We start from the raw sequence: 26,891 nt of genomic DNA, 5'->3' as shown, positions 1-26,891 counted from the left end.
CGGGGGCTGGGCCTCCGTCTTAAAGAGCTTCCACACACATTCTAATGCGCTTAATGAGTGTAATCCATACCTACCAGGCCCTTTTAATGCTGGGATTCAAGTTGAAACGCAGACATGAGTATTCCGTGTACACAGCAGTGGGTCTGAGGCAGGCCGTCTGCTGTGAGTCGGGTTGCAGCAGAGATGCTGGAGATCTCATTACGGGCGTAAACGATGCCCACTTCGGACGCCACACAGCCCGGAAAACGGGAGAGATGGGCGGAGGCTGAGTGCTGTCTGCCGGGGGGGTGCTGTTTACTGGACCGGTACAGAGGCATTTGTAATTAACGCCCCTCGGATAACCAGCTGCTATTCACTCCCGCTGGGTCCGCACCCTGTTCTGATGTTGCGTTGCATCACCCAGGTGGAAAGGAATTGATAACAGTTTCCACATGTACTATTCCACAAAGAATGACAATGATGTCAAGCAGCTCCATGCTTCCTTTAAGTTCAGGTCAAAAGCCTTTTCCCTGAATACATCTCCTTTTGTGACTTTCAGTGTGACAATGAAATCTGGAATAATCTTTTTCCCCTTTCAGAGAAAAGAATAGCAATCACAATGGACCTCTGTGAATCAGTATTAGAGGAGCACGACATGCATTTTAATAAGGACTTGCTGTTAATTTATCATAAATTGCACTGTACTTTTCAAAATGAATGGGGAAAAAAAAACATCTATTTCCCCCAGAGGCAAAATCAAAAATCAGGGTCTGTGCAATTATTGTGCCTGTGCGTGTGCCTGCGTGCGTGCGCCAGCACACTGTAGGTGCTATTAAAATGATCCTAAATAATCAGTTAAAGCCATAAAGACATGCAGCCCAATATTCAGACGCGACGATTCATCAAAGGCATAAATACATTAACGTGCTCATCTCATGCAACATTGATGGGGAGGCACTTATGCGGTCCCTCTGTGTGTGCACTATTAAATACATCTCTTGCTCACGGACCTCAAAGTTAATAAATGACGCATAAATGTAAGTACTCTTGCAGTCAGAAAGCATTACTTTCATTTAAGCATAACCGCTTCAACACAGACCATGTATTTACACAACTGTAAATACTAGCACAAAGTCATTAATGTTGCCTCTAGCAGATCTTTTTCTTAAATCAGTAATGTGGTTCACACTGCCTTTGCAAGGTGTCGAACAGAATTCAAGTTGGCTCATCAGAATGTTAGGTACTGTAACACAATTGAGTAAACTAAAAGAAAAAAGTGTTATTCAAAAACTTCATAAATGACCGTATTTTTTCATGCAAGCATTGATTGCCTCAGGAAGATTGTATGCCGCAAGGTGTTGCGGTAGCAATTTCCACTACATTTAAGTTCTGTGACATTAACTTTTAACTGTCTAACAGTCTGTGCGCCATTATCGTCATAAGTTGTTACACTTTATTGAGCCTGTGGGGTAATTTGTCCTCTGCATTTGACCCATCCAAGTTAGTCAGGAGCTGTGCACAGCCAGACTACAGAGCAGGGGGCCAACTCCAGTTCTAGAGGCTAGTGCCTTAGTCAAAGACAGAGGCAGGAGTATACCTAACCTGACATACCTTCTTTTAATAGGGATGTATGACTGTAGCCTGGCCCCACACATTAACTTATCAGGCTGAGAACAGCAGGCAAACTTTGTATATTTTTTGACGGATCTTCTTCGACACATTTTGCCTTCAAGGCTAGCCTCAGCTAGTGAAAATCATCACAGCCGATGAAATGTTGGAACCATGAGCAGGCATAGTTTGGAAAAGGGCCATGAGTAGGCATAGTTTGGAAAGGGATCATGTGCAGGAAAAGTTTGGAAAGGGACCATAAGCAGGAAAAGTTTGGCTTCTCCTCCAGTTTTCCCAGCCCAAGGGCACTGGCACGTCTCCAGAAACCTGGTATAAATATCCCTCCATCTCCTCTATCCTCCTCACCATTCAATTAGCTGGGGGTGATATCTGACACGAGCTGGGAAAAATAGCTGAAAACCAGGGAATATTAAAAAAAGAGCGAGAGAGAGAACTGTAACAATTCTACAGTGCTACTGAATAATTTATACAAGTCCCAACGCTCTTTTGGGAGAAAATTAGGCCACGCGACCGGGATAGGAGGCAATGTAGCTGCTTGTACAGGCTCAGTGGTAGTGTCTTGAAGTAGCCGTCCCATTTAGTGACCAACGCTCGTGGAGATCACGCCCTGCTGTCAATCAACCTATGTCATCAGCTCTGCCTTTTAAATGTGAGCCTGGGTTTTTTTTTCTCTCTTCACAAAGCCATTTTTTACATGATGCAAATGTGTTTGCAAATGAAAATTCTGAATCTTTTTGAAAGAGAACCGGTTGAGTCCAGACCTCAGACTCTTTGATTTTTCCGAAGCCCCGCCACAATCGTCAGCTTAGCCGGATTGGTGCAGTAGACGGCAGGTTCCACTAAGTGCATCTCTGAAACATAAGCCTGCAGTGCTGAGCGTGCATATGGAACAATCATCGAGGCGCTCGGCTGTTTATTTTGTTTGATAAAATCTTTTCTCCAGATGTAAACTAATTACTCTCAAGACCATTACAACACTGCGCTGCAGTACGTCTGCAAAGTGGCACAGTCGCACCGTGCCTAAAGCACGGCGATCCAAAAACAAACTGCTTTTGTATTTCTGTCTGAGAGTTTTCATTTGTCAGCACTCTGCACCACAGATATCTCGCACGGCTCATCAGCCGATGGGCTAGTTTTCATACAACTCTGGGTCTGAATGTACTCCTTTCTTAACTATGTCAGCTGGGGATAATATGTTTGTATTATTATGTTTTAATAGTCTTAATGGCAAATCCACATTGTACTGCAGAAGTGCTGCCAGAAATAGGGTGTGCTTAAATACAGCAGCAAGCAAAACCCACACTGGAGCCCTGACAGCTGTTATTTATGACAGGAATTGTAACTTTGGCGAACCGAACTTTCGAGGACCATTACCCACTGATAAGACCTCCTCTTCTGATTGTTATCCTTCACCCTCTATTGCTCCACTGAGCATCTATCATGTCTGAAGGAATCCATTTTGGAAATAAAATATGAGGGTAGGTGTGTTGGGCGGAACTATCCTCGCACTGAACACCCAACTCTGACATTCCAAGGCAAAGCTGTGTGAACTAACGCTGAGAAGGTGTTCATCTGTATGCTCTTGGTTTATATGACTCTTTATTCCTAAGATTTACCGTACATTTGTTCCAGACATAACGCCCACAGTGCGCAGTCAGGGGTCAGATTGAAAGCATTTCAAGTGCATTACCCAGGCCCATTTTCCAGGTAATTTTAACCGGGACTCGGCATCCATACTAGCAGCAGTCTTGGTGATATTTATGAAGAAAAAGGGAAAAAAAAGACCCAGCTTGCATGGCAACTATGCTTGGCAACAAAATCGAAGGCCATTCTCTTGGTGAACCCAACAGATCGATGAAGACTGCGGTCAGCGATAAAGAGTGTGCCACCCACTCCATGGTATTCCATCTTCCCATCATCCAACAATTAACAATGACGCTTTTTCTTTTCTTAAAAACGCGTCTGTTGAAATAGCCAATGGTTGCTGTGGCAACCATGTTGATGTAGCAGCCACGTGAATACTTCTCTGTATGCCAGCTGCTGTGGCCAGACCCCTTTCACTCACCACACACACACACACATACACACACACACACACGACAGCCCCACAATGTAAAGGCAACAGACCACTAATAAGCTGTGGGTTTAGGGCATGTGACGCAGGTTACATGGAAAGAACAGCAAAAGCAGCCGGCTTCAATCATTTAATCAGCATGTCATTTTACACAAAGAGTAATTTTAGAGTGACATGTGATGAGAACTAGCCTACGTGTGCCTCAGAACACAGCCGTATAGATTAGCATTCAAATTGTTAGCGTGAAACGAGCAGTGAGAGTTTGTTATTAGCCAGACACTTTGCTCTGTACATGTTCTATGTAAAAGGTCACTGTGACAAAGAACTCTGAAAGAACTGTTCCTCTATTTGCATGCTAAGCTTATGACAATAAAAAGTGAAATGTATCAGCTTAAATGAATGATTTTGTGAGCAATTTATGTTTGATGGAGATAGAAATGAGGATAAGAACTTTTCGTGACTTCAGAATAGGGTCTTTGAAAAATACAGATATTCTAGCTTTTCACATGTGGGACCATACACGATACTTCACAAATAATTCCTTTGAAATTATCTCTATAGCGTAGCAGGGAACAAAGGCAGTGTGCAGTGTATTCAGATACACCCCGTTCATACGTAGGGCCTTTATACAAGTTTATATTCAGCTACTCTACTAACCACTATCTTCCTACCACTCCTAACAATGTCGTTTGGAGACATTGTTGTATATACTGTTAATTACATACTGTGAGTATGATACCCATTTTTCTTTGTTCATTTTTTTATGGATATAATACCTGCCACACATACGGCACAGTCAAAATCCTGTTTTAACTACATTGCAGATGAAATGGGTGATTTATCAGGAATATTAATCAGTGTTTCCAGCCCTGATGAGGTTCTTGAACTGCATTACGTTTGTTAAGTGCATTGCATTTCATTGAATTTAATATATTAATTTATTTTATCATGTACAGTACCCCTGTGCAGGTCTGTATTTAGTGTACCTGAATTATCAGAAAGCCTTACATGAGTACTAGTAAACAAGGCAAAAAAAAGAATCATTGTATGCCTGCTGCAAATAGCGGTTATTACTGTATATGGTAGCTATGGCTCTGTGCTCTAATTTAAGAAATGTAATGTATTCATGGAAGTACTGTTCTCAGAAGTTATGAACTGACTGTCGAGGTTACTCATTTTGTTGATTCTCGGGGATTCGCAGGAGTGTTTTAAAAATTTAAAGTTGCAACATTTCAAATCCATATCTGACCCTGGCCTAAAGAAAGTGTGAAATAATATGGAGGTAATCAGCCTCTTTACCTTCTTCATAAGATCCAAAAGAGTGTGATTTGCCAGTTTGTGTGTCCGTTTGAACTTAGCCGTGCATTTAGAAAAATAAATAATTCAATAACAAATCTCAGCGGAACCTTGACAAAAAACAAACCCAAATTCCTCCAAACTGACCATTATAATCCAAAGTTGAAATGCTCAGAAAGAAGTCTCTTTTCTGACCATTTCAATTTTGGATTATAATGGTCAGTTTGGAGGAATTTGGGTTTGTTTTTTGTCAAGGTTCCACTGAGATTTGTTATTGAATTATTTATTTTTTTAAATGCACGGCTAAGTTCCATTTTCATAGAACTAAGCCAATTCTCAAAATTGCGGTACGGAACAAATCTCCAGTTACTTCCTGAATGGCTGCTTCATTTGGCACGGTAATTTCAGCTGTGAGAGAATTATCTGTATTTTGCAGAATTCCACTGAACCCTGTATTGCAAGTGCATCCATTTTCAGAGCGTGGTGTAAACCTATTACTGCCAGCATAATGGAAGGTTGCATTCTAAAGGTTCAGTAATGTGGGGGTGGGCTGGGAGTTCCTAGTAGAAACTGAAAGGCTAAATGTCCTTGGGTGATTTTAATGGCAATGCTTCTTGTGAAAATGGGTGAACACTACTTATTTCTAAATATTTTCTAAACATTAGATGCTATTGGAGGGCGGCACAGATGGTGCAGTGGGTTGCACTGCCGCCTCACAGCAAGGAGGTCCTGGGTTTGAATCCCCGTCGGGGCCTCTCTGTGCGGAGTTTGCATGTTCTCCCCGTGTCTGCGTGGGTTTCCTCCGGGTACTCCGGTTTCCTCCCACAGTCCAAAGACATGCAGATTAGGCTGATTGGAGAGTCTAAATTGCCCATAGGTATGAGTGAATGGTGTGTGTGTGCCCTGCGATGGACTGGCGACCTGTCCAGGGTGTATTCCTGCCTTTCGCCCAATGTATGCTGGGATAGGCTCCAGCCCCCCTGCGACCCTGTTCAGGATAAGCGGGTTCAGATAATGTTTGGATGGATGGATAGATGCTATTGGACCCTCGCATATGCAGGTATTCATATTAATATCACTGCCAGGAGACATTTTATCTGCGTTCATCAGGCAAAAACACAGTCACTCACTTAAGTGTTCCTCTCCTCAAGCATTTTGGTCTTCTGGGTAATTAGAAATAAAGTAGAATTTACAGAAGAGCCCTGCTTCAAGGGCCTTCTCCACTTGAGGGAGGGAGACAGAGACAGAGGGAGAAAGGGAGAGAGGGAGGGTGCATGAGTTGTAGATAAAAAGATTGAGTAGGAGAGAGAGCCACATTGAGTGAGGGTGAGGGGCGGTGAGAAAAGTGAATTCCAGGGCATAGCACTTTAGAACGTTCTTGACCTTTCGATCGAAGACAGACTCCCTGCCACTTGCCTCAAGTGTAATCCCCCAATCTCCACCCCACTCCGCGCTCCCCACTTGTAAATAAATAAATAAGAGTCTCCGTAAGCACTTCTTTCTCCACTTTCCGTCAAGCGTGGCGGAGACGGCGCTCTGGTGTGGGGAGATGTTTGTGCATTAGGCCGTCTCCTCGCATTAGCCAGTGTGAGAAGCAGACCCTGCCCGTGTGCCATCTAACAGCACCATCAATAAATGAAGAAAGCGGCTATTTCAGTCCGCTTTCTCTGAGCTGGGACCCCCCAAACAAAGGGCACGGAGGGGTCCTGTAACATCAGACGCATCAGCAGCCCCCCGGACAGGGCCCAGGCCTCTCTTCATGCCACGGTCCTCTCCCGCACGAACGCCGCTAAGTACGAAATGGATATTTCCCGATCTCTGAACACTCTGTTTCCAGGGGAACCAGCAGACGGTGAGACCGGGGGTGGGAGGGGAGGGGGGGGCGTTCGCGGGGGAGCCGTCTCACGTGTAACGGTCTGATGAAAACCAACAGTGGGCGCTTTCAATTAGAGCGCGCCTTAGCTGCACAAAGTTTTTGACAAAAGCTCACTCGCAGTTTGTCAGTTTGGTGGATATCTGATACCTGCCACATGCAATTACTCCAGAGAAGCAGGCAGAGCCTAGCGCTAGTGGATTCGGTCAGATAAACTGAAATACGCTTCTGTCAACATTTAAAAAATGAACCCTTGTTCAACCATTGCGCATCCACTTTTCAGACATTTATTCCTCCATGGATCTCATCTAGTGCCAGAATGCACCAGATTACAGTCAGAGCTTTGTGAATCACAGCAATGATATCACAGCAGATTACTTAGATCCTCCTGGTACTGCTTTATGTACGATGTCATGTTCCTTTTCAGAAGACTCGCATTGGAATATTTCAGTTTCAATGGTCCGGTGTTATAAATGCTGACCTGAGTGTGTCTGCTTTGTGTTAAGAATATGTGATGCACCATTGCCACACAGTGACATAATTACATATACTGTATATTGTATGCCCATATTTACCTTATCTATCTGCATATTCATCGTATTTACTGCAGTAAGGGGCTGAACGAGATGGCTGAGGTGAAACACACACACATCTCAGTCGTTTAAAGTAATTCACTTTGCAGGTCACCCACATTATCTTGGAAAACACTCTTGCAGGAAGGTAAAGGATCCAGAAAGGGCTCTGAAGAGCTTGCCAGTCATTGAGACCACAGTAGATGCTACACCATTGTCCTGAGTGCACTTACACAACAGTCACTTTTTAGATATGTAATTACAGCAAGGGAAAGGTCCTTAACTGTAATGCCAACAAAATATTGTGGTCTAATCGATACAGAAAGAAGCTGGCCATCCGGGAATGCACCTTGGACCGAAGCGAAAAATACAGTAAATCCACAATATTGGCCATTAAATCTTACTTCTGCAGTCTACGGTCTGCAACACTATGATGATCTGAGGAAAGGCTTGAACTGTAATGCAATGCACCTTGAGCTTTTTGACAAGGCAGATAACTTTCCCCTTCAACTCCTCCCCCGTTAATAAATAATGACCATAACGCAGTGGAATTAAGAATGTATGCTGGAGACAGATCGAGTTTAAGGATGGCCTGGTGCTACTGCATTTGCAAGTTTCCTCACATGAAGACTTTGATGAAATAAAGATTTGAAAAGGGACTTTTGGCTTCATTCTCCGGAGAATGACATTCCCAGTTAGAGTCTGAACCAAAGTGTAAAAAATAAACAAATTAAAAATTAAATGAAATGAACAACATGAGAGCGTGCCATACGGCTATCTAACTGGATGGTATGTGAACTACTATCTCCAGATCTGCAGATAGCGTGCATTCTCCAGTAAAGGCCCCCTCAACACAACCATCCACAACAGCCACTGCGGCTGCTAATGGTAGCTTCCCCCACTGCAGTGCATGCATGCAAATGGCAGAAAAAAATTTTTTTCTGCCCCATTTTAGGAAAACTCATTCAGTTCCCTGTCATTTGGCAGTAGAAGTAGTAGTCAGGGTAATATAACAGATAGCAAAGTGAGCTAATATATTATCAGCTTCATTTCCTGGCTGAGACATTGCTCTTTGCACGCTTGGGCAAGGTGCTGGAGCTGAACTGCTGGACCAAATCCCCAGTAGTAAATAAGGAAGCAAATTAAGCAAAATAAATGAATAGTCATTTTCAGCAATGCTTCAGCGAACAGGCCATCCCCACAGAAGGCTGGACAGGCACTCTTTTAACGCGCGCTAGCCTGAGTCCAGGCGTCTGTTTGAGTCCTGCTCTCCGGACGCAGGTGTCTACTGGTGGTGCTGCCGATGGCGAGGTGTTCAGACCCCGTTAGCTCCAGTCGAAATGACAGGTTCCCTGGGAGGTGCCTCCCTCCTGCTCTGACTCACCCCATAATTAAGTGTGGATTAGTTTGGATTAGTTTGGAATAGGTTGTTTAGCCCCCCGACGGCACACGAGACATCATCGCAGAGCGTACTTTGAAAGGACGCTGAGGGGCTAGGACACGCGGAGCACATGGAGGCTCGTCTCTCTGAGAAGACATGGCCAGAAAAGAAAGAATGCAGAGAGACAGAATGCCGCTGGTTGGGTTGTTATCTTTTCCCCTCGCTTTTAATTTAGATGGAGAATTGAGGTTTCCAGGGGCAGGGGCTGTCACGTAGCAAGCTAGACGATAATGTGTGGTTACTTGTCTGACCTCTAAATCAAAAGATAAACCCTGTGGAAGATTTCTGATGCATGTCAGTGTGTACAGATTAGAAGGGACTCTGAGTCAAATCTGTTGGGTTCTGTTGTTGTTCAGCAGAAAATTAGGGTTAGAATCTGGGCTGGATAAAATTACACTTAATCATTGGCTTGGGTTGTCAAGACTTAGACAGGCCAAGCTGTCAGTTCCTTTTTCCTTCAGATCCAAGTGAAGCATGAACCTCTGTTTTCATTGGACCAGTGAAGCATGCAAGGACAGGCTGAAGCTAAATAGATGAGACACTCCTCAACTCACAGGTGGCTTGTAAAGTGTTTATTCCAAAGCGATAGGGCCAAACTACAAATATGTACACATGTGCACGTATATCCATGGGTCATGACATAAGCCTTGCATAGCTGATGAGAATCTGCTTTGACATGAACAGAGAATTCAATTCACAGCTGCCAAGACCGTGTAGAGAATTCAAGAGAGAGATACTACTTTAGTGACATGAGAATGAACATGAATCCTGTTTTCCATCAAATTCTTGCAATTGCTTCTTAGGATAATGGCCTCACTTGTTGATTCAGGTGCCTTTGGGTGTCTTGGCCAAGTAAAATGAATATGGCAATTACGCTACACATGGATACAACACCACTGTTGTCTTTGAGCTCTTAATATTTCATAGAATCCCCAATGTGGTCATTTCAAAATGCCATGGTATCAGCAGTCAAATATGATTGGTGATGATTGAAGGCAAAAAGGAACAGCAGTAATGCACTTGGGATAGTATGCAACACAATCATATTTGTTGTTGATATTCATTTCATACCACATTTACATGCAGCAGGGAACCACTGTACAAAAGCACCTACTACCTGTTCCGTGTTTCCATATGAGAAATGAAAGCCAATCACCGGCCATTTTGTGAAAGACAGATAGAAAAACAGAGGGGGAACAGAGAGGTTCTGCTTACACGGCTGGTCTATTTGACCATGTATACATGTCAGTGGTCAGTAAAGTGATATTTGACCTTCAGACGATGAAGACTCTATGGGTTTAGGTGCACTGGCCGTACAGGCCTGTGCCTCAAGGAGGAAGAATCTCCACTCAGATTACTGGTAACGAAGACCCTGCTGAAACCTAATACAACCTTCTCTTTCACAGCGCCCAGTATAAGACGGCTCAACCTTACCCTCTCTATACAGAAAAAGAAAATGGATTTGAACAACCTGTGTGTGGAAGAAACAGGCTTCCTTAAGCTTCCTTAATGTACGTATATAGGAGATTTGACTGAATGTCAATGGTAGAAAAACTGCTAACATTACTTTTCTGATGAGAAAGGGCTGGTTTTGTTCCAGGCTGCATTGAAAATTCTGTTGACACAGTACTGTCTGTCAATGCTATCAGGCTTCAAACGGCTTCTCTTGACACAATAGAAAATGCCAGGGCCAGATTTAAGACCGAACCGAATCTCCTTTGCAAATCTCCTCCTTTTGAACTGAAGTGATGTGAAAACCCCGGAGTGATCATGTCTCAAAATCCAATCTTCCCTTACACCTCCTTAAACCAAAATATAGCTCTGCTACCTAATATGTGCCAGAGGAATATGGGTGTAATTGAAAGGGCATTGATTTCTGATGACCTTAAAAATGAAGTACTGTATTAAGGGGCCGAAGCCAGGTTCTGGTGGAGATATCATTCACATCATTTCAGGATCACGGGTTTCTGCCGGGGAGGTTATGGCAGATCACGTATCGTTTAGGTTAAATTAATCTCATATTTAAAGAAATACTGTGCATACAGGGTTTTTTCCACAGTTGGTGGTCATTGTGAGGGCATTGTGTCTGTGCATGTATGTGTGTGTCAGGGGCAGGGTTGTGTGTGTGCATGTGTTTATGGGAGTAGTCTGTATATTTGTGCATATGTACATGTTTTCACAGTTCAAGCATGACACGATTAACACCTGTCTATTTCTTATCTTTCTAGAATGTTCTTCAATGTACAAGCCTACATGAGAGCACACCTCTGAAGGTGTATGCCCTCCTATGATCCCACATTCACTCATCAAAGAGCATATCAAGAGAGAGTTGGAGACAGCCATTAAAACAGTCAGAGTGACTTTAAAAAATGAATAAATAAATACTAATTTGAAGCCACGGAAACAAGTGGACATTGCATTTAGAGTCCCATTTTGATTCCGTTTCACTCTTTTCAATGACCAATGAGCCTCTGAAATGTATTGTTTTGTTTCCGTCAACTACCTTTTGTAACACAGTGCTTCTGAGTAACAAAAACATCAATCAAGTTCTTACCAAAAAAAATACAGATAATGCTTCAGACCCTGGCATATTGCACCGACAAGCAGAGAAGCAAAATCTACTCAATCATGGTGGTGGTAAAATGTTGCTTAAAGATGATGAACTGAGGTACATAATGAACAAGAGATATGGAGTGAAGACTATCCAACATCAATACCAGTGGATTGACTCAACCCATTATGCATTTCCGGAAGCTTCAGTCTCCAATCACTTTTCACTTGAGCTCTACTGGAAAGTAGTTCTCGCAGAACCGAACACCAGAGCAAAGCCCTCCTGAAGCACCACAGTGTTGTTGCGTGATTGCGGTTTGCCGCGAAGAATCGGCGCACTTACTCGTACGGCATCCATAAAAGAGTACTAGAGGCTTCGTTAAATGGTCCTTATTAATAAAACAGCACGCAGACGTCATTTGTAAAAGGCTTTATGCAGACAGCTGACTCGTAATGCTTTGCGGCGCGGCTCCGACATGCAGCCCTGGCCCTCCTACTGTCAACCTCTGCTGCTCTCTCACACTGTAGAGCCGCGTGAGGCAGCTTCCTGCAGTAAGCCATTTGCTGCACTCATTCCCTCCGTCTGTCGGAGTAATCGCATCAACACAGCGCCGGTAAAATGGCTGGCCCAGAGCCAGCCCCTCCCTTCTCCACGTTTGCGTGCTGCTTACACGCTTCCTAATTGCGATGCTATGGATGTGGACCGGGGGGTTTTATCCGTTGACATCAAACTCGCAGGCGAACGGTACACGGGTAAGAAAGCGGGCGGAATCCAAGCACATCCCTGGTAGAAAAGCTGCCCGGGGGGAAAGCGCTGGATGAATGTCGCTTCTCGCTTGCCAGGAATCATTATGGTAGACAATGGAAAGGCAGTGATACAACACTAAATATGGACTTTCTTTAAATAGGAGCAGATAAAACTGCAGTTCAGTTAGGATGTGCAGTTTGTTTCTGCACCCTCTGTGTGATCTACTGCAATGCTGCAACTATAAGGCGGTCTCTTTCCCTCTTAAAGTATATGCACATGATTCATATTCATTACCTTTCCTCCAAGCAGTTGGCAATATCATTCCGAATACAAATAGTCAGCATCATGTAGTTAAAAACCAAAGCAGCTCTAAGGTTTATACACTGGTTCAAAGGCTAGTTGTCTCTATTTAGTGAGCGTTCATTTGTACTGCACTATGATGTATTCCGTCTCTCTTTTTAAGTTTTATGTTATTTGTTTGATCCTGTAGCTCTGCAGATGTCCATGCTGAGAAATGGCAGGATCTCCACAAACTTCCCTTATCTCACGAACAAAAGGAGCCATCTCACTGGCCTGCTGGTCCACCTTCAACATAACAAACAGAATTACTTTTAAATTTGTGCAACAAACTCCATCAGATGGCCGCTCTCATACAGTATAATATGAAATGGCTGCTGTAGTATCCATTGAGGTGACACTATTATTTTGTTATTTTTGGGGGTTTACCTGATTTACAATCACTTGTAAGGAGACAAGCAAACCATACTCAATAGCCTGTTCATCAGTCTGTATACATACATCTGATGAGACACAATCATAGTGTATATGTGATTATTTTCTAATACAACAGGGTTATTGAAAGTGTGATGATAATATTAGTGAACAGAGTAGAAAATGACAGCAATAAATCACTATGAACACTTGTTCACCACCTGATCAAAATTGTTAGTTGAGTGTAAACAAACAAACCAATTGTTCAGGTGATTTAATGGACTTATCAATACTGCAGAATGTGGAATTAAAAATGAGAGAATCACGAAGAAGAAAGAGGTAAAAACTGACTTCTGTTCCAAACCTTTTTTTTCCACTCCCAGGGTTAGGGAGGTCAGAATTAAGCACGCTTAACTCAGCTTGCCATAATTGCTTGCAAAAATACATGAAAATGAGCTAACCTTGAGACAGGCTTTCGTTTAATATTACAATCAGCAAAAATAAATAAAACAATTGAAACAGAACCTTGAGCAAGAGCTCAAATTATGAGAGAACGGTCTCACTGCGGGGTTATTGAATATCACCATAGAAACCAGAGTTTGGATTTCTTCCAGGCAATGCCATTATGACAGTCGGATTGCAGAGATGCTCTCTGTAATATGGCAGCAGACAATATTTCCTGAACAAGAAATAAATACATTTAAAACAATTAAACAATGACGCTGTTCTGTTTCTGCAGACAGAGCACTATCAGGCTCCTTCAGATGTGTTGCAGAGAAGTCAGGGGGAAGCCAGCTACTCAGCTGCACTGGAATGGAAGACATGGCAGGAGAGTGTGTCTCACATTCTCAGGAAAGACATTGGCAGGTTAGTGTGTCTCACATTCTCATGAAGGACATTGGACTGGAAGATATGGCAGGTTAGTGTGTCTCACATTCTCATGAAGGACATTAGACTGGAAGACATGGCAGGTGAGTGTGTCTCATATTTTCATGAAGGACAGATGTCGAACAGATAATGGCTTCTTTATTATTGTAATCTCTTCATTATCCCTGGACCATTATGTCATCAGGATACAATTATGATGGTGATAAATTGAGAACTGATTACCAAAAATGGTCATAATTATTTCTAAAAGTCTGTTTTTGACTGAGCTTTGCTCCTTTTTCCACCCCTAACATCTCTGTATTGGCTTTAGTCATGAATCCCAATTCTCACTCCATGTGTGTCCTCGCTGTAGGCAATATGACCTTCCAGGCCGAACAAAACATCCTCATGTTTGATCCAAATGGCAGTCAGCACCACACAGGGGCCAAATCATTAACATCATTTATGCCACTGCGAAGGCATTTATACTTTCACAGGCCAATTTGCACCCCGGCAATAAGCGATCTCTGTCTACGAGCAGCCATGAAGACATAATCTTTCCGATGCCATTCCTGCTGGAGGGAAAAATGACATGTTGATGGCTGGGGAATGGGAATACCATGGCAGACTGTTATTCCAGAAATGGGAATGCTATGCCAGACTGGTATTCCAGAAATGGGAATGCCATGTCAGACTGGTATTCCAGAAATGGGAACGCCATGCCAGACCTGGATTCCAGAAAGCAACCGCATGCAGTGGCACCCCCGGTGCCTCTCTGTGCACCTGCTCTGTTAACCATTCTGCTCTCTCTCCTTATAAATGAGCTTTGAAATTCTGCCCAAGATGGGTACCATGCACAAATCATGAAAAATGGAAGCTCTGTGGTCACTTATTTGCAGGGAGGAAGTCTAAATCAGGAAATGGATGTGCATGACAAATGCCATTTTCTGCAATCAGTGGCTCATTAGTTGGATCGCTGCAGTGTTCTATATCGATTTTTAATGCCTTGGTTGTGACCTTGACTGTGGGTTGTATTTGTCCTCCTGCTTATTGGGTGGCTTCCTTACAGCTAAGAAATGCCAGGCACTGTGTCTTCTCTGAGTCAACTGCATGTAAAGCACAGAGCTTAAGATGTGTTGAAGAATCAATAATCTTCAATAATAAGAGATGAAGAGGGGAGAATTTCCATGCAGAACAGGTAAATATAAAAATCTTTCAGGGTTGTGAAAAAGATGCATTCCAAATGTGGGAACATCATGGACGGAAAGGTTTTGAAGCCAGGTTCACACAATTTTTAATCTCCAGATATCAATTAAAGCAAGAGAGAACTTACAGAATGTTGACCCGTTGACCAGCTGACCAGTTCTTTGTCTATGGTACACTACCATTCAATTAGCTTATTTTACTGCCTCGGGGATATTAACCCAGCGACTTTTGAAATCAAATCCAGTTATTTCCCTAAATAATTAGTGACCAGAGGCTGAAAAATGCCTGAGGTCCTTTACTGTCAGGTTTTATGAAGAGCCTAAGGCACCTCACAATTATCAGTAAAAAGGTATTCATTTATTGCTGGAGATCTACCATCCTGCTGGTTCACACCAGCCCCAACAAAGCACACCTCATTCAACAGCTAGAAATGAAAACCTACAGGAACAGTGTTAGGCAGCCATTGTTTTTGCATATTTTTGTAATCAGAGCTTTAAACTTTCCCAAAAAAGTGAAAAGCATTTGCGTGGAACTGCCAGGAACAATTAATTTATTTTGCAATTATAACATATGTGGATATCAAATACTGAATAATTGAATCGAATATAATATTGTAATATTTAGCAAAAAACTAATGCTATCTACCAGTAACCCACAGAAATGGCAAAACAAATATTTTTAAACTTATGAAATATATGCTTATAATATACACTCACCGAGCACTTTAATAGGAACATTCTTAGTTTATTACACTTACTGTTCACATCAACCATCAGAATTGGGAAAAATGTGATCTAAGTGACAATGACCATGGAATGATTGTTGGTGGCAGAGAGCAGAGAGGGTGGTTTGAGTATCTCAGAAACTGCTGATCTCCTGGGATTTTCAAATTCTCTAGAATTTAAAAGAATGGTGCAAACAAATTATAATAATCCAGTGAGCAGCAGTTATGCAGACAGAAATGCCAGACAGGTCAAAGCTGACAGGAATGCAAATAAGCACACATTACAACAGTGGTATGCAGAAGAGCATTTCTGAACACACAACTCATCATAACTCTAAGAGGATAGGCACAGTTGAAATCAAACAAATAATTATAATAAATACCTAATAAAGTGCTCACCGAGTGTTTATATATTACATTCCTTCCATCAGTTCCTTGAAAAACATGTGTTGAGACACAAACACCATAGTGCATTACAGTATAGGCTCCAAACTATTCCAAAACAATAGCCCCCGGATCACAGTTTGATTGTTCAGCCCATCCCCGCCCCACCCGTCTGCGGCCATTCTGAAAGTATAGATTGTGTTCTTATTGCCAATGGGATTAAAGTCTGTTTAATCACCTGAACCAGAGCCCTTGAATCTTGAGTAAGCCTTAACACAATGATGGGGTAAGGGTATGATGGACTACAGAATGCTGACAGCCATGCTTTGATTTCTCTTCAAAGAGAGTCAGCATTACCTGTGGTGTGCCCCAGGGCTAAATCCTTGGACCTACCCTGTTTAGTCTACATGCTCCGATTGGGGAACATTATCCCCAAACACAGCATAAATGTCCACTGTTATGCAGATGATACCCAGGTATTTCACTAATATATAAAACCTAATGGTCCTTGTCTTGTTGACACTAAATTGGATCACAGAAATAAATATGTGGATGGCTCATAACTTCCTACATTTGAACCAAGATAAAACAGAGGTGATTGGTGATAAGCCCAAGAGGGGAATGTTTGTATCTCATTTTAGAACTAGGGTTTTAAATGATACTTCTCAGGCCAATTATATTAATTTTCCATGCCATTTTCCAGTATTTTTCATCAATGTATTTTATTGCTGTTTTTCAGGTTTGATGAGTTGTGTGTTCAGAGATGCTCTTCTGCATACCACCGTTGTAATGTGTGCTTATTTGCGTTACTGTCACCTTCCTGTCAGATTTCACCTGTCTGGCCCTTCTCCACTGACCTCTCTCATTAACAGGGCGTTTTTGCCTATAGAACTGCTGCTCACTGGATGTTTTTTGCACCATTCTATGCAAACTCTAGAGACTGTGGTGTGTGAAAATCCAAGGAGATCGGCAGTTTCTGAGATAGTCAAACCACCCTGTCTGGCACCAACAATCATTCCATGGTCAAAGCCACTTAGATTACACTTTTATGCATTTAGTTGTGCTGCTACATATTTGGCTGATTAAATATCTGCTTGCATTAACAAGCTGGTGTACAGGTCTATCTAATAAAGTGCCCAGTGACTGTATATATATACTGTTTTTGTCCACTTTTTACTTTTCCATTGAATGGCACAGAATTTGCTATATAAATGTATTATTATTATTCTCAGAGGAAATGGATGTACCCTGCCATGTTTCTAGAATAGCGCTGCATTTCTGGTTACATCTCAAACTGACTGGCTGCTGTCTGTCCAAGCTAAATCTCATGTTACATTCCTTACATGATGATGTTAACATTTAATGAGAAATTACGAGCTTTAAAAAAACACAACATTGAAATGAATAATGTACAGCATTGGGACCACATTCATTCATGCTAAAAATCTGAAATGGTTCATACTAAAAAAGGCAAAAGCATTCATGGCTCAGATTGGTGCCTCTTCGAGAACAGGCTAATATGTGCTTTTCATGAGTGCACACATTGCCTAAAAATGGATTTACACACAGTGAACATGGGACAGCTGCCATAGAAATGTGTGCGAGAAGCAAATGTGCTTTAGCAGGACAAACACAGTGCATGTTCCCCAAAGTATGGCATTAAGGCTGTCCTTTTTTCCACATTATGTTTTAATGGACAATTTCCCATGCAGTAATCATGAGCATATCTCTTCAGCTGTAACAGTAGGGCATGTAAAACCCATTCTTTCAGTTCTGAACTTTCTCAATGGTTTCTTACAAGTGCAAAAATTAATACTTTCACTCCAAAAGTAAGTTGTTTTTTTCAGCCGGTCCAAGTTATATTTTGGCATCAACATTAATGGAAAAAAGAGTGTACAGGAAAAAAAACACAGGATAATTATGTTGCAACTTTGAAGATGCTGGCCAGTAAGAGTATGTTATTGGGTCCAGGCATGGTGTAGCCTACACATGAGCGCTTAAACTCATCGAGGCTCAGGTGACTGGCAATCAAGTCAAGCATTGTCGGTGTTAAAGGCAGTTGTTATTGATTCCACTTTTATTCTGCCAGCAGCACAGGCACTGACACTAGCGTGTGCATTCATTTAGCAGGCTATAGGAGACTAATTGGCTACATACAAATCTGATTATGTAATGAACAAGTAGCTGATTATGAAACAAACTGTCAACACATTCGTCTGTCACTCATCTTGCCTTATTTGCCGGTTTTTTCTCTGTCCCTTGCCTTGACTAAATTAGGTAATAATTTTTCATAAAAATTTCAGCAAGTGACCATGCACCAGAGGTAATCCGCATTTGAATATGGACAGAAAACAGAGAAACAAAAAATGATTAATTCTGCCAGACAGTGGCATGGCAAGAACTGGTTGGTTCACTTTTGACAAGCCCACTGCAATGGAACAAGCCAGCACAGCAGGCAGACCAATGCAAAGCAGTTTACAGCAGGTAATCAGCCATGTCTTTTGGCAAAGGGAACGCACTGTCACACAGCACTCCTCCCACCGCGCACAGTCATTACCACTCACACAGCCAGGCCACTAGAGAAAGGCTGCACAGCATGCATCAGATCACAAAAAAGAAAAAGCAATACATGCTTTATCGAGTGTGTTTCTGTGCGTCTACCAGTGTGTGCATATTTGATTTTGTACACAGCGTGTGTTTGTATGTGTTACATCAATGATTATTGGGTGCTTCAAGTGCCCAAATGTTAAAATAGCCTTCTATAGATTTGCTATATGTTAGAAAATTTATTCTGACTGTTTTAAGTTTGAGACACGGGCAAAAAGTCTTCAACAAGTTCCATGTTGCCAGTCAAGTGCACTCAGGTCAATGCTTCAGAACTCTGGGTGTCTCTTTCAAAGCTTACTAACAAATGTGAAATGGTAGTTGTGGTATGTGCATGAATGTATATGAGTAGCAATTAATTGAATTTCCTCTGGGCAATTTAATGCGATATAGAACCCATTGCCTCGAAAAACGATTTGAGCATTGTTGGTTGCAGGTAATTCTGTCATTGCGCGCCAATCGGCAATAAAACGCATGCTTTCTGTAATTAAAAACAATTCACAGTGGGTTACTTTCCAGGTTTGATCAAATGTGGAGATCGATGGATTTCCAAACTATAGCCTATAGTTGTCCAAGTTACCTGAGAAGATACTGAACTTGGTTAGTCGTAGCGAAATTCATCATATCTATGATGCATAGTCGAACGTGCAGAATAGTCTACCAGAAACAGCTGGTTTCGTTTCGCTGCCGTGATGCCAGTCAACGACTGCTTTCATAGCACTGCGTTGACATTAATACATTCCGCAAGTTGCAATGCTCCAAAAGATGACTTGCCTAAATTACGCAATTACTGGAAACGCGGCGTTTAATGTCTACAACTTTCTTTTCAGCGTTTTTTTATGTGTAGATACATCGTACATGTGAACAGTGCTGGTTGCATCCCTTAACGAAGGGAACACGAACAGTAAAACGTTTAGAAAACAAATAAAGCACTAAAACACAGAAGACAGTAGTACCTGATCTTGCTGTTGAGCTGGTTTCGCTGGTGCATTCGTCTCCTTGGCCGAAGTCATTATAACCTATCGCTGTGATCACACAGCTGTCAACCACAAAAAAAACTGAATGGAGCCACCAAAGTACCGCGAACAAGACTTGGAATTCAATCTCAATTGCAAACGATTCAGAGTGCAACGAGAGACCCCCCAGGAAAAGACGAGCACTTAATGATTTGGGTGTTAATCTGCGAAGACGTGCTGGGAAGGAGATACTGATGCTCTGCCTCTAGATCGCAGAGAAGTAGCGCGAGCCACAGTCACTGGAATCGTCACGAGCGCTGTGATGCTGCCTGGCAACCAACCACCTCAGGAAACTGAGATGGGAAACGGACGGCTGATGCGCCTTCCCATTCACTCCCACTGCATTCCCTACCGTATAGCAACGCAACACATCCCCAAAACTGGATACCATTTACCGTGTTTTCATCGGTACATGTGTAATAATATCTACAAGACAACTAAAATAGACTGTTTGACATTCCAATCTCAATATGGAAAAAGGCATAAGGCATTATTGGTGCTAGTCAGTAAAATAAAATTATTTTAACTCTAGAAATGCACAAGGAACAAACCACAAGTGCCTTTGGACTGCTCCTCGGAACAATTGAGAGAAGGCAAAACATCTCCAAGTCCATACTCTAGCCTAAATAAGGCTAAGGCTACGTAAGGCTGCTTAGCTTAATTTGGAAGGTAGGCTACACAGTACAGTCGTTAATATTTGCCAGTGCCTGTTTGTACTTGATAAATGGTTAATGGTATTTTTTGTCATTTGTTAAGCATGCCATTCAGGACTATACAATTACCACAATAAAATGTTGTACTTTTTTTGTTTTCTAATGGCTGGATGGATTCAGTTCCCTTTGAATTCAGAAAAAAATCCTCAAATATCTTTAGGGTCAGTTCATCAACAAAACTTCAGTTGACCACATTGATAAGTGGTTGTCGTCCTTTTGAAAAAACCTTAAGTAGGCCTAATTTGTTTTCAACAATACGTCTTTTCTGTCTGAGAATATGTTATTTGACATTGGGAATATACTGACTATTAACACTGTTCTAAATATTAATAGTTATCCTAATGTATCAAGTTCCTTCCAGCAGCAGACCTGCTCTTATTTCAACATGAACGACCTCGACCAATGATGAAGGACATAACACAGTTGTAAGCCTATAATACAGACTTCTAATAGACTAAAATGCTGCAGGCATTTTGCTGCCTATTTGTCATACAATACACACATAACCATATGCTAATATTGTGAGGTATGTACAAATCTACATTTAGACTGCAGTCTTCACTGCCTTCTCTTCAGAATGTCTCATCCTATTGGGACAAGATTCAGCTTTCTGCATTTCCTTCACGCCAAGAATCCGCTCGACTACTCCACACACAAGAGAAAATGCGTTTGTGTACAAGACACCATTTAATGGGGTAAGGCGACGAAAAACAAACTAATGGAGGGAACACTCGCGACCATCAAAGTCTAGAGAAACCGTTAATGATCACAGCCCATGAGGCAATAATTCAACCCCTCTGGTTTCCTCAGTCACATGAAAATAACCAGCTGGCAGGCATTAAGGGAGAGGAACTCCTACGTAAATAAAATGGGGTCCGATCTCACAGATGATATGTGATATAACATTACACATTCACATAAATGTAATGCGTATGGTTCCCATGACAATCCTTCTTGTAATAAATAATATATTTGAGAAACAGACCTGCAGTATTAATCTCATAGATATTGCTTCAAATGACCATGCATGGTAAATCTCATGCATTTGTCTTTACTATATGGCACTCATTTAGGAACTCTCACACAGTCATCATTTTCTATCAAGGAGATAGATAGCCTGCTTATAATGACTTTGAGTTTATAGAAAAGGTTAGCTGGTCATTTGAGACATAGAACAAATGTATTCAGGGCTACATGAATCATTAATGGCTGTGTGTATATTAAATATAATTGAGAAAAACGTGGGTAATCCAGACTCATTCAGTGTTTAAAGATACACAATCATAATGCCATTCATGATGGCATGGATTGTTAAGGCAAACTGTTTAAAGAGAGTTCTCTAAAGAGAATGATTAATTCCTTTTCTACATATTTTAATACATATCTGGACATGTATTAAAATGCATTAAATTAAATCCTCTGAACTTTTTCATTATTTGTTGTGTCGTGAGACAAAAATGTCATATTAATGCCATATAATTCTCTGGTCAGAATATAAACAGTGATCGCAATATATATATATATATATATATATATATATACAATTTTTATTTTTTATTTGGATCCTTTACCAGCCGTACTGCTACAAATTGTGTTAGCTTTCATTGCAGTGCTGACTGAAAGTGTGAAAAACGATAGTTCCTTCAGGAAGCCTCTGCTGCTCTTCCTAATTCCTTCTAATTTGTTCCACCAAAACCAGCACAATGCTGGTGTGCAGAAGCATACGCATGCTTGCTAAGATTTTCAGTGTGCTTAAGTGTTTAAAGTGCAATGAAAGGGGTAATATTTCTTCTTCTGCACAGCAGTGTGGCAGAGCGCATATGGCTCTTCAGGAGAGCAGCAGTCATTGTACCCAGTAGTTGACCTGAATTGCTTAAGCAAGATAAACAGCTGCACAAATGCAAAACATGTCAACAGTGTAGGGGTTTCTGCCAAACAAATTAATTATAATTATATATATCGCAACATATAGTACTCTGGTTGATTAGCATCTGTTGAACATGATTTCAGAAAGGATTCACAGTGTGATAATTGCAGCAGTGGCAGCTGTAGTGATTGCAGCAACCAATCGCAGTTATACCAGCAAGATTAATGTCCCCCATGGAGCACATTATCGTTAGCTTTGACTTACAAATGCAAATATTACACTGCTTCTTCTATCTCAGTCTGGCAAGGTGTTTTTGTGATCGCTCAACTTTCTTCAAAGTTGAGGACAAATGTTGATCAGAGTCTTACTGTAGTCATTGCCCTGCTCTTGGTAAGTAATCTAGGTATCAGTACACTGTATGCACTGTTTTATGTGTCAGAATGCGTTCTTGTTCACAGAATAGTGGTGACAACACCTTCAACGACAGCAAGGTCAAGTCGCTAAGTGGAGCCGAATAATAAAAGTTTAGTGTTCCAAAGAGCCATCTAATTGGTCTGCAGAACAGGAGTAAAGAGAAGAGATCACATTAAATTCAGTCACAGGCATTGTCTTCCTTTATCTTTCCTTTGAAGAGCCGGGCCCACCTTATCCAGGCCATGCACTGATGCATTGTGGGCACTTCAGACGGATGTGAAATACACCTGCTTAATTGAGATTCAAAGAGCAGCGTTTGAAAAATCCCCTCTAACCTCCCAATAGCAACCTCAGAGCAGACCTTTTACTGGCACGATGAATGAATTATTCGGCAGAATTAGTCAGAGTAAACCGCACTGAGCACAAATAAGTCCAAAAAGACAATAAAATAGCATAAGCAATTTACAGATTCTGATGAGCCCATTTTTCAGAAGAAAGGTCTGAAAATTTTAATCATAGCCATCAACTTATTACAATTCTATCAACATTAAAGGTGGTCTCTTTGGTTGATAATTTAACAGCAGCATTCATTCTGTAGCTGCGAACGTCAAAAAAGTACACTATTCGCGGGGACAGCTCACTCGCCATTTTACAATTTACTCTAGAAGAGAAAATTGAGCCGCAATGTCCACCTGTGCCCAGGTCCAAGGAGAGCCGAGAGAATACATTACCACACTGTCGGAAGACAAAGAAACTAGGCAAGAAAATCCCATCGGTATTACAGTCAGCTCAGGATTTGCGCAGAGCCTCCATAAAGCTTATTTGTACCACAATTGTTTTCACACCTTGTCATGCTCTGCAGCCTACATGTGCTGGAAAGGCAGGACCTTGCAGTTTGACCCTCTCCACCCACTGCTCCAGCATGCATTAAAATGAGCTGGAATGCGGTACGGCAAGGCCAAGGGCGTTCCCCTGGGTTTGCTGTAATCTCAGAAGATCTCCTTCCCTACCTTAATCCCCTCGCGGAGAAAGCCATCCCAAATCTCCAGGAGATGTGATGGCACATGCTGGATGAGCCAGGGCTGAGGCAGGTGCCCAAAGTAGCACAATATCACTTTGCAGGCAGCCAAGTAATGCTATCAGTGGTGCCAGCAGGCAATGACTCCGCTGCTAAACCCCAATGAGCAATGTACTTTACTTTCTTGTTTTAAACATAATTGCCAGGAATTAAATATTGTTGCCTTGTTCCATACTCCAGTGGGAACCATATTGTTGCCTATGCCAGTGGTTCTCAAAGTGGATGGGTTGGAGGGCAGAGGAAACGGGGTAGGGAGGAAGGAGGAAATAAAGTCCATTAGAAATCAAAAATAAAATGGCCTCCAAGCCAAACCAAAGCTTCTCTAGCTTCAAAAAAATATGCCCATGTGATTCAGACACAGTGAAACATGCTGTATGATTCAATCTATTGCAATTGCACAGGTTTGAGTGTATTCTGCCTCCAGCATAGTATTGTAATATGAACAGAGTCAGAGACCACAGAATCTGAAAAGGGGAGAATAACTGTCAAATTCAATGAAAGTTGATTCAATAAATAAGAAAAGTAAATTCTCTTGGTCATCTCAGCCCATCCCAACATGGTGGAATGACATATTTTACATGCAAAGTGAGCAGTGGCCATTGGTCAATGCTTTGAACATTCCCTCTGAGACTGATTTCTGCCAAAACGTGTAGCAAGTGTCACACAAGATATCAGCTCATCGACTATGGGAAAGGATGGCTGCTACAACGGCTCAATTAGGGCACTGCTACACAGTATCACCTTACAAAAGATACCTCCAAATCCTAAATGGAAGACACCTATTTACAACACACTGAAGCTTTCACAGTATAAATATCAAGGCAGACACTTCAAGGGAGATACTAAATTTAAGGCAGGTTTAAACAAGAACAAAGTGCCAGCTCCAAAGGACCCGACCACACCACAAAGCCATGTCAAAACTGAATCGTTCATCTGAGAGATATCAGCAAAGGCAAAGCAGGTTAGCCGAGGCCAACTCCCCTCTGCACTTAAGAACAAACAGATAGCCAGCCAATGAACAGTTCCCATTAGGCATTTCAGAACCATTCGAGTTAACCAGTCAATAGACAGCTCCCATGTTGCATTTCAGCAGTACCAAAGCAGGTAACCAATGCACAGCTCCCATGTTGGATTTCAGCACTAACAAAGTAGGCTAACCAATGGACAGCTCCCATGTTGGATTTCAGCACTAACAAAGCAGGTCAGCCAATAGACAGCTCCCAAGTTGCATTTCAGAACTAACAAAGCAGGTTAGCCAATGAACAGCTCCCATGTTGCATTTCAGCACCAATAAGGCAACTTAACTTAATGGACAGCCTCTACCATAATCAGCCAGCCAATATGATGTTATTAAGCAGCAATATCCTTACACCATAGAGCACGTCGTTTATTCTACAATATCACTGCAGACAAAGAGCTTTTAGTGAAATACAATGGGAGTAGATAGCGCCACCTAAAAATTCACAATATCGCTGACCAGTTCTGAATAGTAGACATCATTTAGCACCATATTTCATTAAGCCTCAGTCCTGCTCGCCACTGTGCAGACTTCCAGAGATAAAAACCTAACATTCCTGCACATAAAAGTCTTTTTTGATGTGATCTTTTTACACCTGCAAGTCAGTGGCTTCAATGAAATATGTCTATTCCATCTGGAGGTAGGCATTGATCTTCTGTCCTTCAATACAAAGGTGTTTTACTGGGGCATGATCAGAGACAGTGGTACTGTGGATGGTCTGCGTAAAGAACTTAAGGGGTTGTGCTAGAATGGTGCAGTCAGTGATATGAATTGCTAGTATAAAGAATCCCTTACTGATTGATAATAAAAATGTGTCCTTCTGTAAAGGCCATAGGAAAGCATTTGATAACTGAAATGAGAACAACATAATATCAAATATCTGTTTGTCTATTTAGATTATGAAGGACATACTGTTCAAAAGGACATTTGTATCACAAGCCGCACTCATCACTACAGCTTCTGTTATCTATAAAGGACAGCATATGTTCTCCTACAACACATGTATATCAGCTTCTCTCCTCCCCACAACTCACACAGACATGAGTAAAAGGAGGGTATTTGCAGCCTATGAAATCAGGTAGGTGCCAGATTGACCAGTAGATGTCACTCATGAGCAATGAGACATGTTGTATCTGCGCAGACTGAATCCTTCTTCACTAGGCAATGCTACGGCTAATAAAACATTAGCCCTCCAGGGCATCAGTCACAGTCAGGATTTGATCCCAGACCACTGGCCCCATCCACTCACTGGAATAGTGCCTTAACATGATTAGCCACCAAGTAGCCCAATAACTGGCTGAAGCTGCACCACATGGTATTGCTTAACAGAAACTGAGCCATTTATGCGTGAGACATGTAGCATTTATGTAGCATTTATGCAAAATAAATGTCCTTGAATTTAAATGTGTACTTCATTTAAATTAATTACCATATGAAGTAATGTGTGAATTATTGCCTCAGTTAACATGTACATTAGTGTGTGTAACATGCACATACTTAATTAGGTATGTATTAGACTTTTTTTTTTTACTTATTGGTCTCCGCATTTTGGCCTATCCTTCTTGTTCACACAAAGAAGACCAAACTGGACAATATCCTTAGCTGATCAAACGCAATTTAAGACTGTTGTTGTCAACTCCTGGAATTTCGGCGAAAGCTTCAGAAGGGGAAAGGGAGTTCAGATGAGACAAAAGCAAATGATGGCAGAGGTCCAAACACAGCAAGGGATGTGGGAATTGATTATTGCTCTAACAGTGCCTCCTGACATCTATCAACATGCCGCGGTGCAGCTCACAGCACCGTTATTCAAATTTCACAGAAGCTGATTAAACAGATGGTGACGGACAGGCCAAAACCTTGGGGACACCTCCAACTGTTTGAGCACAGGTGGGGGTCATTCCGTCCTGAGACCAGTCCATCCATTTAACGCCAAAGTCGACGAAGGTCTCAATACCCAGACGGAAGCAGCATTATGCAAATAACATACAAGTATTATTTTATCTTAGTAAAATATGAGTGTCTGCCAGAAATGCCACGACAAGCGGCGTTAAAGAGAGATGCTACTCCTGCCATCTCAGTGAAAACAACACCTCGGAGGACCGGACATAGGTATTGAACCTCACAGCC

At 41.8% G+C, this 26,891-nt stretch overlaps 1 protein-coding gene across 3 annotated transcripts in view; it reads right to left on the bottom strand.

Annotated features, from left to right (window-relative positions):
- The window catches only part of LOC133136557 (dipeptidyl aminopeptidase-like protein 6), a 152,303-nt gene that overhangs the window by 62,796 nt on the left and 62,616 nt on the right, over nucleotides 1-26,891 (bottom strand). The window contains exon 1 of one of the 3 annotated variants that reach the window (XM_061254170.1): nucleotides 19,615-19,874. The exons of the other annotated variants lie outside the window; for them this stretch is intronic. Coding sequence (XP_061110154.1) covers nucleotides 19,615-19,671 — 57 coding nt within the window. The 5' untranslated portion in view covers nucleotides 19,672-19,874. Of the gene's footprint in view, nucleotides 1-19,614; nucleotides 19,875-26,891 lie in introns of those variants that run through there. 3 annotated transcript variants of the gene reach the window in all.

Source organism: Conger conger, chromosome 9 (genome assembly GCF_963514075.1).
Source record: "Conger conger chromosome 9, fConCon1.1, whole genome shotgun sequence".
NCBI lineage: Eukaryota > Metazoa > Chordata > Actinopteri > Anguilliformes > Congridae > Conger > Conger conger.
Note: the sequence above shows the minus strand (reverse complement) of the source record. Positions and strands in the feature narration are given on the sequence as shown.